The sequence below is a fragment of the Aythya marila genome, assembly GCF_965140915.1.
Source record: "Aythya marila genome assembly, chromosome: 6".
Classification (NCBI taxonomy): Eukaryota; Metazoa; Chordata; class Aves; order Anseriformes; family Anatidae; genus Aythya; species Aythya marila.
The window spans coordinates 37162457-37176831 of NC_139047.1; the positions used below are offsets into that span (position 1 = coordinate 37162457).

Below are 14375 nucleotides of genomic sequence, written 5' to 3' on the forward strand. Positions count from 1 at the left end.
AATATTTCTCCTTGTCTATTCCAATTACCTAAAGGTAATACAATGCACTGCCAGCAGCCCAATTAAGCCATTGCCAAAAAGGAACAATTCCTCCCAGCTCCCTCACTTTTCCTCACGCATCTTTTTTTTCTAGCTTCTAAAGCTTGTTAGCTGCTAGTTGTCTCAGTTCTCAGACCTGCTGAGAGATTCTGCTGGGGCACTGAGGAAATCTTGCTGTGGAAGTGGAGAGATCTAACCTGTTAAGGGTTTTCTGTGGAGTTAGGTCAAAACTTTTGTTTTGAAATCATTGCAGGCTTCTCTCTTGTGTAGAATTAATGCTTTCTTCTCCTTACCTTCTGAGTTAACTTTGCCAACAGAAGTCAAGATGACTGAAATCTGGTTTTGATTATTTTCTGTTACTTTCCTATTGCTCTTTAGAAACAGGTTAATTAAGTGGCTTAATATTAGGCTGCATTTTTAACTCCTGGAGCCATTTGTTTTGTTTATCTCTTTATGTAAATTGAACCTCCAGCACTTCAGTTGCTGTAAGTTTCATTTGATCATGAAAATTTTTTTAAAGAAAAGTTATTACTGTCACATGAGGCATTTCAGACAGCACACCGCATTTTTGTTAGTAAAGGTTATGCAGCTTTGAGTTTATTATAAAGAAGATTTTCATGGAGTAATAAAACTACCCTAAGGTAAGTTAATTCAGGATGTACACTGTCAGGATGTCAGGGTCTGGTAACTGAATGCTGTGTATTGAACAAAGACCGTGCAGATCAGCATCTGTTACCTTTGGCAGTGTGGTTTTCACAAGTAAGGCTAAACTGCGAATTTAGGATCCCCTTTTGAAAAATATCTATGCACTTAAGTCCCACGTTGTGTGACTTGGGAATTGTTGTCACTGCTTTGTACAGCTGATGCAGTGGGATCCAGGCGGATGAACAGGGTGCCTGGGTATTTCTTTGGTCACAATAAGTACTAAAAGTATCCTTCTATAGGGTGATACCTAACACTGGACTTGTGTGTCTACTTTTAAGAGGTTTCTGTTGATAATTTTTTCATTATATATGTGTGTGTATATATATATATATTTATAGACAAAAGCTTTTATCCTATTGATCCCTTACTAAAAGACCTAGACAAATTTGTGAAGGGTAGGCCATCAGCTGATTATAAAACATAGTCAAGACGCAGCCTTTTACGCAGATAATCCGTGGGCTACTTAGAGCCTGAAACTCAGAGGCTGTAACAATGAAAAAAATCGCTTCCTGTCTTTTATACATGACAACAAAATGTCAGATGAGCTGTTAGCAGATGGAGGTAGTGGGCCAGATGAACCTGTCGGAGTGGGACAGAATCCAGTGGTAACTCCGTGGATGTCTTCAGGGTTTTTAATACCGTGTTGCACCTTCTAAAATAGTTCAGTAACCTAACCACTGAGTGCAAAATTGCTTTTTCTTTATTCTTTACAGCCTCGTTTGGACCAAATTAATTCTCCATATGAAAATTCAGAATTGGCAGAATTGGACAAACTGAGGTTCAGGCATTGCCTTACAACCCTTACAATTCCAAGAAGATGTATAGGATTTGCGAGAAGACGAGTTGGCAGGGGTGGAAGGTACAATTGCATTATTTTTACTTTGTTACCCTTCGAAGGATAAAAGTATTTAGAAAGAGAGAATTAAACTAACATTTTCTTTTTTTCCATCTTTTTTTAACCAGGGTTATAATGGACCGAATATCTACAGAACATGATCCTGTCTTGAGGCAGATTGACCCGGAAATGCTGAACAGTTTTTCAAGCTCTTCCCAGACTTTAGACTTTTCTTCTAATTTTTCACGGACCAATGCTTCCAATAAACGTTGTGAAAACAGACTGTCCCTTTCTGAAATACTAAGCAATATCAGATCATGTCGACTGCAGTGTTTTCAGCCAAGGCTACTAAATCTCCAGGACAGTGATAGTGAAGAATGTACCTCAAGGAAACCAGGGCAGACTGTGAATAACAAAAGAGTTTCTGCAGCATCTGTAGCTTTATTGAACACCAGCAAGAATGGCATATCAGGTAGGCAAGGATTTAAATTCTTAAGGGACTGAAATTATTAAATTCAGTGGGTTTTTTGTTTTTGTATTTGGGACTGGAGTGATAACATCTTCACTAGTGATACGTAACTAAAGCCAAGATGCAAGGTAACTATTTTATAGTTCTTAGAATTTTTTCTTCAAACAGTTCTGTTCCTCCTGTTTTAATTTGAGTTTTAACAGAATCTCGATGAAGTGCTAAACTCCAACATGCAAAGGAGGGATTCTGCTTGTATGTCAGGATTGTTTACATGTGATTGAGTCTTTAGACATTTATTGGCCTAAAATTCTTTAGGGACAGAATTATGCTCTTTATGAATGCAAAAGAGAAGCAGTGAGGCTTTTTTTGGGGGGTAGGGTGGGAATACAGCAGCAACAGAATCATGTTGCTTTTTTTTTTTTTTTAAAAAAAAAAAAACTTGCTAAACCTCTCAAGAAACCAGCAGTGAGTTAGTAAACTTACTAAGCAGGCATGAAAAAGTTGCAAAACTGTGTTTTCTGTTATGTCATAGTAAAAATTTTGACAGTAGAAGCCTCCAGTGATGTAGACAGTCAGAGCATCCAGCATTCTCCACATTCTCCACTATCAGAAAATCAACAAGTGTAGATTAAGAGCGATAGGGGATTTCCTTTTCCCTTAAAGGTGATCTCTTGCTCTCATTGCCAGTCTTTTGCTATTCAGCTTTATGACCTTTTTAACTCTAAATAAGCAAGACAGTAGTTCACATACAAATAGTTTTACATTTAAAGTAAATAAAATCTCTAGTAATATCTTCACAAGAATACAAAATGTATGCAATGTTACTCTGATCTTTGTATCCCTTGTTAGTTACCTGGATGTAGAAGCACTTACATTGGAATTAAAATTACCAGAAGCAAAAAAAAATGCTTTAAATTTACATTTTTGGTCTTTTTTGCTTCATATACTAGGAATTGTAATTACTTAAAATTGAACATTGTAACTTTTATACTTGTAAAAGTGTGTATGATTCTTTAAAATGCCAAACAATTGGAGATACGCCAAAAGATCTATTACCAAGCATCAGTAAGCATCTGAGTATGTTCCTATCTATTGTGTACTTACAGAACTTGGTGTTGTAAAACAGGGTAATTAGAGGATACAATAGGCTGATTCCGGATCCTGTAATTAACTTCACGTGGACGTAGAATGCTCCATCTCTTTTAAAATCAGTTGGAGGATTTGGGACTTAATCTGTAATAACATACCTTTAGAAACTCATGCGTAGAAATTAAATTTCCTGAAGACAAAAGCAATTTTCTTTACGTGATGGTTTTAAAAGATTGAATGTTAGCTTATTAAATAACATCAGGATAGTACTGACATAAGCACAGAATGCTTATTCCAGCCTAATACTTCTATACTTCATTTATTTTTCAATATAGTCATTGCAACGTTTATGTTGTGTTCTCTCTCATGGAGAGATTTGCACAAGAATAATTTTCTGCTGTATGAAGAGAACAGATATAACGTGCTATGATCATATTTTGTATAATTTCTTTTTGTAAGGAACTTGAAGGGCTGGAGAGTTGCACCTGTAGCAGGAAGGGGCAGTTTTGTGTGATGGGATTATTGATAAGAATCAAGAGATGTGGTGTTAAAGCAAATGCAGAAAATAGAAGGGAATACTATTTGTCAGAGTTAAGGACGTGAAGCGTGGACCATAAGCTGTAAGGAACAACGAAGAATTTGCTGATAGTTCTTTATGTAAGAGGAGCAAGTAATGCTGCAAGATTTCTGTTTGAATGAAAAAAGTATGGTGACATCAAGGTAAGGAAAGTTGCTTAAAAAGATATAGGATAAGTTAATTTTTTCTATAGAATTTTTTATGATAGTATAATAAGTATCAATAGATGACCAAAGGATTAGCTAGATGTAAACTTAAAAGTTTACATACCTTTTCTTTAAGGTTTTGAATGCTGCTGCGGAGACCTCTCTTCCCTGAGGATGGAGTACACCTAAAAACTGTAGGGTAGTATTTTGAGGTGGAAGCTGATGTATCTGAGTGAAAGAAAAAGGTTGAAGAGATCTGTTAAATATCCATACCTGGCTTTAGTATGTAACAGCTAGAGGATGGATAGCACATAATAAAACAAAAATGAGAACAGCATTTTAGCAGTGTGTTCAGCGCAGGCGGGGGGTGGGAGGGAAGGGCTCTGTTTTGGTAGGGAACTGCGTATACATGGGGGGGAAAAAAAGCTCTTAATCAGGTAACAGTCTCATCAAGACGAAAGAAGAAAATCGTTGGTGCTACATGGTAAATTAATGACAGAGCTCGTATAATTACTATGATTACTAGCACTCCCATACTATAGGGTTGGAACTGTTAGGGGAAGAACTAAAATGAAAGAATAGAGTAATATGTATTTTAATGATAGAGATAACAGCAAAATATGTTAATGTATAAAACAAAATCTGATGGTTCCAAGCTACTTCATAGAGAAATAACTTGTTTACGTTGTATAATCCTGACAATCTGTCTACAAGACTACATTTGGGTGAGAATAGTGATACCTCAGTAGCTGAAATGCGTTATGCAATTTATGGTTTTGGAAGACCTTTTCCAGATTGAAATTACAAAACAGATCTGGCAATTCTATTAAAAGATCAGATGCCATAAGGTAACAAAACTCTCTAGCAAGGAACTGAGCCACCAAGAGGAGCTACTGTTCTAGATTTGCTCCTTAGTAAATGGCAAATAAATTTTAGAAGGGCTCATCAAAGTCTGGTTGTGCATTAAGTCAGCACAGGTAACCCTGGTGGGTTTATTAAAATAATTCTTTGAGGGATAATTGTTGAAATCAGTTAATTCTATAGGAGATTTACCTGCAAGCATAAAGCAATGTGTGGAGAAAACAATGGCAGTACTAAAACTGTTTATTTTTAGTTTAGAGAAGACTTGGAGTTGCTTGCTTTGGTTTTCGTTGCACAGGAATATTTAAAGTTAATTGTGCATCATATTTTCACTTAATATTAAATAAAACAACTATTAAAAACAACTATTAAAATGGAATTTCCCAAATGCTAGGCACTGTGCAAGCAGCAAGAAAGACTTGGTATCAGTAGTCTTTTCTTGCAAGTGCCTAATCAGTGCATGACTGAAGAGTCCCTGTTCCCACACTAATTTTTTTCTCTTGCTTGTGTTGTAACAATCCCAACTGGGAGAACTGAATTTGAGGAACTCTGAGACAAGGTCACTGAAATCATCTTATCCCTCTGATCAGTTGTGTAAACTTTCTGAAGTTTTACACACTATATCTGAAAAGCTAAGCTGGTGTCTTTGCCAAAGCCAATTTTGGAAGAATTCTGTTTAACCTAAAGGGAGAGAAACTGCTGATGGGATGCAGCTGGCTCTTAGGATAGGTGGTGGAGGAAGGAAGCTAGGAGGAACTTGTAGGAACTTACAGATGGCACTACTGACACCGGCAAGCTAAGATTCAACTGGCTGTGTGAATTCTGAGAGTGCAGCTCATCTCATTTATGGAACTGAAGTAAGATGAAGACTTCAGGCAAAGTTTCCAGCAGTTTGCAGGACACCGTGTTGCGTTTGGCTTCCAGGCTGCTTCAGCTGCCCGTTGCAGTGACCCACTCAAATGGTATCTGTTTAGTTACCATGGCCATACAGAATAAACCAGCATTCTCAGCTGAAGAATTTGGCTTACGGAACAAGCTTTTACCTTTTAGAGGTATTTTTCCCAGAATTAAATACCATGGAGCAGTAATTAGATTACTGAAATACCGCCTTTTCGGGCAGCCTGATGGATGATCTTTGATTAAAGCCTTCAAATCCTAAGAGAAATGATATACTAATCTAAGCTGAAGATGTGAAGGAGGAGGAGAGGAAACTAAAAGACTTAATTTCACATTGACTTTTTATGCTTTTCTGTTGTAGTACTTCGCTACAGCCAGACTGATAAAATAACTATAAAGAAAAATCCTGTTGGCAGTGGAATTGAAGTTCTGGTAAATAGAAGCTTTTAGAAGAAGCGCAGAACCCTTGTGCTTACCTGTGATCTTAAAGGCTACCTTGGGGTACTGTAGGAGTTGGATTTGTTAAAGACCCTTCATTTGTTTGGTTTTTGCAGAAGGAAATGATAGTAAATGTGCTAATGAGCAGCTGCTGTTTTATAACAGCAGAGCTCAGTGTGACCGAATAAACATCTGGTGACAGGTACAGAACCGAGTGGAGTTTAAACATGTCACTGCAGAGGAAGCAATCATTGCATCACTGGGGTCATCTTCCCTGTAACATGGCTTCGTGTCAAACTGAGGAGGCTGAAAACATACGACTGACCCACAGGCTAGCCTTAAATTGGATGCTGGTTTGCAGTTTGAGGCTGTTTCCTACATTGTCTTTACAATTCATAGCAGAATGGGACTTTGAGTCTCAATAAACACCCCTTAACCGCAGACGAATAATAGCAAATTGTGGCTAAATGTATTGTAGGGGTCTCTTTGCATGACATATAAGCTGGTTCTGAAATATTTTTAACAAAACAAAAGGCATGTTCTGGAATTTGTTACCTCAGAGCTTAAAAATAGAACTGCCTACATACGTCATGTTCCATAACGCTCTTCTTGGCTCTGTTGCCTTTAGTAACGAAACACATTTTGGGAGCCTGTTGAGAGGGAACCTAGCAGGTTTAGCTGACTGAACTGGGAGTGAAATGCTTGTAATTGGTAAAAATCCTCCTGGGGAACACGCAGCACGATTAACGGGGGGAGGGAATCTTAGAATATGTTGGAATGGATAGTAAAATCCCAATAATCTAATAGGATTAACTGTATGAATCATGGGATTAAGTGCCCTCCTTACATAGTTGAAGCTTGTTTTAATGATGTAGTGGTAGGGAAGAGGTTTCCCTAGTAATTTCTAAATAGCCAGCCTGCACTTTGGCACCTCTTCAGAAGAGAATTTCAGGACAGCCGTACTACAGGAGTGCTGCAGCCAGTAAATGAAAAACCCAGACCCTGTAAGATAGCTCACTTCGGATTTTGTTAGCTCATTGTTTCTTGGTGACATAAACACCTGCATTCTGCAGGAATATCATTTGAGATGAATGGCAGCTTCACTCTTAGGAAAATACAGTTCAAAATGTTGAAGTATTGTTAACAGGAATCTTTGAAAAATGAGTTCTTTTTACTTTTTCCTAGGAAAGCTTAGTTTTCAGGTTAGCACTGGCTGCACAAAACTCAGGTTTAACCATTAAACACTAGGCAGTATTTTGAATTTATCATATTTGCAATATTTGGGGGGGGTGGATAGGATATTGAAAACCATTTTTTGTGACTGCACCATTCTCTTCCTTACTTGTTGGGAGTCTGGTACCACTGGGGCAGTGTGAACTTGCTTCTAGCAAACAAATTCATTATGTCACTCAAACTTTTTTCAGTGGAGCGAGCTTAATAGGAAAGATAATCCTGTTCAGGTGAAACTTCAGCAAAAAAAATAAGGTGAAATTGGAAGGTCAGACTGGATTTGTTAAGTAAACATTGCTCTGTGCTATTTGCAAACATTGTTTTAGACACGGAGATTAGCTTTGTTGTTGTGTATTGGTTTCCCATCCTTTCAAGTGAGGATCGAAGTGCACTGAACTAGCTGGTACCCAGCCATACAAGTGACCCATGTAAGCTAGCACCTACAGATCGCATTGCTCTTGAAGTAGGTGTTGTCGAGTGTTAAGGCTGTGCTTCCTTCATGTAGCACCTCCTGGTATCAGAGGAGAGGGTAAGTTAAGGACTATAGGAAGGGAGGTTGTACTGGAATAAACTGAAAGTGTTTACTGTGAGAGCTGAGCTTAGTGTACTTCTTCCTCAGCGTGATTTTTAGGGTGTTCTTGTTCTCTGCAAACCAGGACAAGAACTTCTCAAAGCTTTTGCGTCAAGCTGCTGGAGAGACAACTACCAAAGATCAAGGCTGCTTAAAAGCAGAGAAAGCTGTGAATCCTTTTGTTTTAAATCGAATCGATGTTAAAAGAACACTATCAACAAGTTTAGCATGGCCTCCCTTTTACATAGGAATATATAAAAATCTTTGTAAGCGTCTAACACGGTATAAGTTGTTCTCACCCAGTTGTTACCCAGCACTGGCCCATTCTTACATCTTAGCTGTATTTGTTTTGTGCATGCATATTTCACACCAGCTTCCCTTTCTTTTCCGCAGTAACAGGGGGTATCACAGAAGAACAATTTCAGACACATCAACAGCAGTTAGTTCAAATGCAGAGGCAACAACTTGCTCAGCTTCAACAGAAACAGCAATCTCAGCATTCCTCGCAACAGACACATCCGAAAGCACAGGTAATGCACCCGAAAAGTTGTCACATGCTTCCATCTTCCTTTTGCTTACTGTGGTTTTAATCTCTCTTAAGATAGATATAATTTTATTATAACAAAAATGTTATAAGTTTTGTTATAACTAGATATAACTTCAGTAAATAGGTTAGATTTCAGAAGGAATATAGAACTAGTTTTGGTCAAGGTGCTTTTCCAGTTTACTTAATAGTGTCTGGAAGATATTTGTGCCAGCTACAGCACAGACCACCTTTGTTTTCTCTATTTTGAATGAGAGCTTTTTAAACTTCAACCCCAAAACCTGTTGGGGGGGTGTTTTCTTTATAGTACAACTGAGCTTTAAAAGTTGAGCAGCAAAGTTTATTTGCTGGTAATTTTGTGTTACAGCAATCCAGATGTAGTATTTTCCTTTGTACTTGGATAGTTTTAAAGAAATAAAAACACCTATTTTCTCATTCCTGCAGGGCTCCAGCACCTCTGACTGTATGTCAAAAACACTTGATTCAGCCAGTGCCCACTTTGCTGCATCTGCAGTGGTTAGTGCACCTGCTCCGAGTCGCAGTGAGGTAACGAAGGAACAAAACACCAGCCACAACAATATTAATGGTGTTGTCCAGCCTTCAGGTGATGATTTCTTAAAACTTATTATCTCATGCAGGGTTGAGAATAGGTCAAACTGGCTTATTTTGTATTTTCAGAATAATGTATTTGAGTTTGTTATAGCAGTAGTAGTAGCAGCTACAGTCTTAAATATTACTTTTAAATAATTTTGTGCAATGGCCTGCAGGTTAGTATGGTAATAACTGTTTGTTTACAATACCAAGGGTAAAATTGTTTTCTTTTGTAGGCTCTATCTCTTAATAATCTGTTACAATAAATACATTACTGCTAGCACTTTAATTACACATTGATAGTTAAAAAAAAAAAAAAGCTTTAAAATAGTTAAATGCTTTTAAAAGAAAGAAGTTGCTATGTTGTCTGGCCATTATTTCACTTCCATATTTAGATGAAATTCTACTAATCAGCTACTTCTAGCAGCTCTTTTGACGTTACCATAAGTTTCAGATGTCATTGTACTTAATACAATTTGGAATTCCTTCCAAATTTAAGCAAAAGTGTATACAGTGGCATTCACTACCTGACTTCAATGCCCCATTTCTGGTCCTCTGTTACCAAAGGAGCAGTGCTGGTCAGGCTGGTGCAGTTGCCATGTTACCAGGAGAGAAATGTTATTTGGAATTTGCCATAACAAATAAAAGGCTTTCGTAATAATTTGTAGTTTTAACAGTTAACGATGTGATCAGTTTTATAGACCTTCTGCCAGGCTGGGTTAATGATGAAATGAAATGAATAGGAGAAAAAAACACAGCTGAATAAAATCAATATACTGGAACAGTTCCAGGAAAGAAAAAAAAGACAACTATGTATAACTTGCTGTAATATATCTCTGAGAGGACAGTGTTTTGAGGGGTATAAGATCAGGCACGTGTACCATGCTGATATCATCTTTATGGCTGATGAAAAACATTGCAAATATGCACATAAAATTAGATTTGTGTTACTGTTCCATAGCTGTAAATGACAGTGATAGAAAATAGCAATTCCAGTTTCATACAGGAAGGTTTAAATTAGGAAACATTAGTTGAAGACAGCGTTTTGCAGGAATAGGGAAAAAGCATGCCTTGTTCTACAGCTATCAAAACTGGATCAGTGGATACCAAGAGGAAACTTGAGAACCTTTGGGTTGAATATAAGCTGTGCCTGATTTTTAGCTGGAATTTGAACCCCAAATTTCCTACTGCTCAGAAGTGCAGACAGCATTACTGCATAGTCTGGAAGGGGGCTTCTGTGTTGCCTGGTCCTGTACCCCAAGTTTTGCTTCCTTGAGGGATGCTGGTCCCCAGAACCTCTCTATGTTGCCAGTCAAACAAGGTGGGAAGTGAGGAGGCACTTCAAAAACATCAAAACTTGGCTTCTCTGTTTTCTGTGTTGCCTAGCTGAGGTGTGAGCCGTTTGATTTACTTTTCTGGGGAATGTTGGTCCTTATGTAAGACACCTAAAATGAGGTACAGAAAGTTCAGCAATACAAAACTTGTGATATTGTCACCTCTTCTACTTTCTGATGTTTTTGTAAATTTTTAGGATTGTTAGTGTAACCTGGGAGTGTCTCTAAAATTTGTATTTTTTTTGAAATCTTGAAAACAACCTACATGCAGAATTCATGTATGCTTAAAACATAACCACTGGGGTTTAATCTTTGACTTTGAATCTATGCAATGGCGTATTTTTAATTAATAATGTTTGCTTTGTAACAGGAACCTCTAGAACGTTGTACTCCACCAACATGGCTTTATCATCCAGCCCAGGGATTTCAACCGTTCAGCTTGTAAGGACAGTTGGCCACACCACCACAAACCACTTAATTCCAGCATTGTGCACAAGCAGCCCTCAAACTCTTCCCATGAACAATTCTTGCCTGACTAACGCAGTGCACCTCAACAATGTCAGTGTTGTTTCTCCAGTCAATGTGCATATCAATACAAGGACTTCAGCACCATCGCCAACAGCCTTAAAACTTGCCACAGTTGCTGCCAGTATGGACAGAGTGCCAAAGGTAACTCCTAGCAGTGCCATCAGCAGTATAGCAAGGTAAGTGTGTAGCATGCTGGTGAACAATTCTGTCTTACACTTGTGCTACCTGAATAACTCCTGAATAACTCCTCAGATGTGCCCAGCTCCCCACAAGAGCACTAAATAGAATCATTTCCCCCTCTAAGATTCCTTGGGGTAGCTTCAGCCTCACAAACACATCCAGCTGCTGGCATCTTCAGCATGACTATGACAAACGATAAGAGACGACGCAATGCTGTCTTTTTGCAGATTAATGCCCAGATAGCTTCTGCTGATTTTTGGTACACTGGTTTTGGTAAACTTCAGTGTGTTTAAATGGCTTCATTTTAACCTTTTTCATTTGTCCCTTCTCATTGCAGCCCCTTCTAGAAGACTCTCAAACTCTGCACATTCTCTCTACAGCTTTATGTAGCCATATTGTAAGATGCAAACTGGAATATCTATTTTATACGTATATACACATTTTTATACACAAAACAGAAAATAGATATGAGCCAGCCTGCATCTTGTATTCATATATATAAAATTCTTTATATAAGAATATATAAAATTCACGTTGACTAGCAGCATTATCATTTTGGGATACTTAACTAGGTATTTGACAAGAGTGGCAGGAACTTGCAGTTGGTTAAATTTACTAAAAAGGGCAGTATTTGGACTTTGAATGTCTCTGCTGGATTGTGTGGTCTCAAAGTCAGAACTGTTAATGGATTGATAAATCAGAAAAAGGGCATTAGCAAATGTGGCTTATGGATTATTTCTCGATGCTTCTGGAGACCTTAGAAAGAGCTTCTGACATGCAAAATCACATGTATAATGCACTCACTGAATAGAGTGAGGAAAAGCTATTCTTAAATTAGTCATTGTGCTTTAAAGCATGCCTCTATAGCATTAGTCTGTTTAGCTCTTATTTCCATAAAGTCAGAGGGATATTTCAAGTAGTGTCAGCAAGTGCCTGAAAAAGAACCACCTTGGCTGAATAGGCCTTAGGCTTCTCTACAGGGAATGGTAATAAATTCAGAAAGAAATTAAGATTTCTTGTGCTAGTGCTGAAATGAAACAGGAAAAAAAAAAAAAAGGTTAGAACAATGCCTTGCTCACTAATAGAATAATTGGTAGTTGATACAGAGTCGTATTGGCCTATCTTGACTTTGTTCCTTCAGGAGACATTTTATTACTCTTATCCATAATTTAGGATGGTAATTTACAGTAAAATGCAATGAAGTTGGGTTGTCTTTGTTAATCTCATAGAAGGGACTGCAGTGTTAATGGAAGCTCTTAAATGCCAGCACTTAGTTGTGTGATCTGTTTCTAGTGTACACGTTGGGGTTTGTCCCTGATCCAAGTAATAGCTGTGTAAAAACGCACAAAGCCTGTAAGAAATCATTGAAATTGCCTAAGGAAATATGTTCGTTCTACCTGTAATTATTGAATATTTCTTCTGTTGCAGAGAGAACCATGAACCAGAACGACTGGGTTTAAACGGCATAGCAGAGACAACAGTAGCAATGGAAGTGACATAACCTCAAACCAGTGTCTCAACCTGTGCTAATGGTGTAGTCATTTATATTCCAACTGAATGCAAAATACAGCACTCTGTGGATCACAGAGAACTAAAATGGACCTAAATGGACTATCATTATATCGTGTATTAAGTCGATATATAATGTAAATTTTGTAAAATTGGGAAAATCACTACCTTGTAAAATAGTTTATTTGTATCATCAATATTATTTCTGTTACTTGAATAGTAGATATTCATCATCATGCTTTTGCACTTGAATTTGCAACTGAATGGATTAAAAAAATAATTCTTTAATGGGATCATGAGCATGAAATGGGATCCTGCATCACTTGTTTTAACTATTTATTTTGCCATGTTTACATTTTGTATCTTGTACAAATAAATCCAACTTTGTGTCTAAAAAAAAAAGTTAAAGATTCATAGCTAGGAGACAAAATTCTTGTAATTTTTTTCTAAAGGAAATGTAAAGTTTTCACTTGGTTCATTTTGTTTCACAATTTGACTAGATGGACTTTTTGGTAAATACTTTAGTGGCATTTCACTGTCAAATATGAAGTTCAAGGCAAAATAGTATTTTCTATTACTGTGCAGGGGAAAGGGATGGATCGATACATGCAAATTTAATGTAGTAACTCACTTTTCCATATATTTTGAATGTATATTTCTATTTATAATACCAGTTTATAAAAAATAATTACACAGGAAAAAAAAACTGACTAGGAAAATTATGCATCTAGCACACATGAAATTGTGCAGATATGAGAAAATTTTCAACTGATTACATTTTATCTGAAGACTGCATATTTTAACCGGCTTTAAAACTGTAACACACCACATAAAGGATATTTTACCAGGTATGTATTGCATTATATATCATTGCAATAATTATTGGATGTCTAGATATCGAGCCATCCCAGGTGGTGGGGGGGAGGGAGGGTTGTGGCAAGATTGTCTTTTCAATTTTGGAGAGTTTTCCTGTGGCTACAAGGCAAGTAACGGGTTGGAAAAAGTCTGACTGTAAGCGTTGGACACCTTCGTAGTGTAGTGTTTTAGTGACTTTTTTTATACGGTTCTTGTAAATTAGATACGTGTAGTGGTGTTTCAGAATGTTTGTTTATGCACTAGTTCAGACAACTTTCCCTGTTACTTGTTCTTGATAAGTGAAAACTGCAGGGAAATAAAAATACATATCAAAACATGGACATGTTGCATACGTGTTTATTTCACAAAGTGCAAGCAGTGTAAGCTTTAGGTGATGTGAGAGGTCTCTTGGTGGCTTTGACTGGAGCACGTGCACTTAACTCTCCAAAAGGTTTTGGTTTGTGATTTCTTTCCTGGCTCTTAAAGTATACAGTAGGGGAGGGATGGTCCAGTAGACTTGGAAATGATCAGGACAAGGGACAATTTCTTGTTCTGCCAGATATTATAACCTCAGATATTTTCTTGGTTGAATCATTTGAATTTTCTGCTGTTTGGTTCTCCACCTGTAATTTGAGTCATGTTCCACATTTCTTATAAATCACAGAATCTTGGAGGGAGCCTCAGGACATTGTCTGAGCAGCCCCAAGGTTGGATTACCTTCACAGGGCTTCATCACCAGATAATGGTTGCCAGGGGTCAGATTATTACATTAAGTACTTTTGCTTCTGAAGGAAATGACTTGTAACCACCAGGAGCTGGAAGATTTGTTTCCTGTAAGAAGTACTTTGGCAGAAACAAGCATGCTACGGATCAGTTGCGAGGGACAATGCAAAGTAAAGCTCACAGGTTAATTTTGTGCTATTTTTTGTAATTTATATTCCTGAAATTCGGAATGAATTGTTACCCCTGTGAAGAGA

The 14375-nt window shown here is 37.5% G+C and overlaps 1 protein-coding gene across 1 annotated transcript in view; it reads left to right on the forward strand.

The window, feature by feature from the left end:
• Positions 1-13451, forward strand: part of EPC2 (enhancer of polycomb homolog 2) — a 40262-nt gene extending 26811 nt beyond the window's left edge. Inside the window, exons 9-14 of the mRNA XM_082763462.1 lie at positions 1458-1603; positions 1708-2051; positions 8251-8387; positions 8846-9005; positions 10697-11030; positions 12463-13451. Coding sequence (XP_082619588.1) covers positions 1458-1603; positions 1708-2051; positions 8251-8387; positions 8846-9005; positions 10697-11030; positions 12463-12535 — 1194 coding nt within the window. The 3' untranslated portion in view covers positions 12536-13451. The remainder of the gene's footprint in view (positions 1-1457; positions 1604-1707; positions 2052-8250; positions 8388-8845; positions 9006-10696; positions 11031-12462) is intronic.
• Positions 13452-14375: the final 924 nt, after the last annotated feature.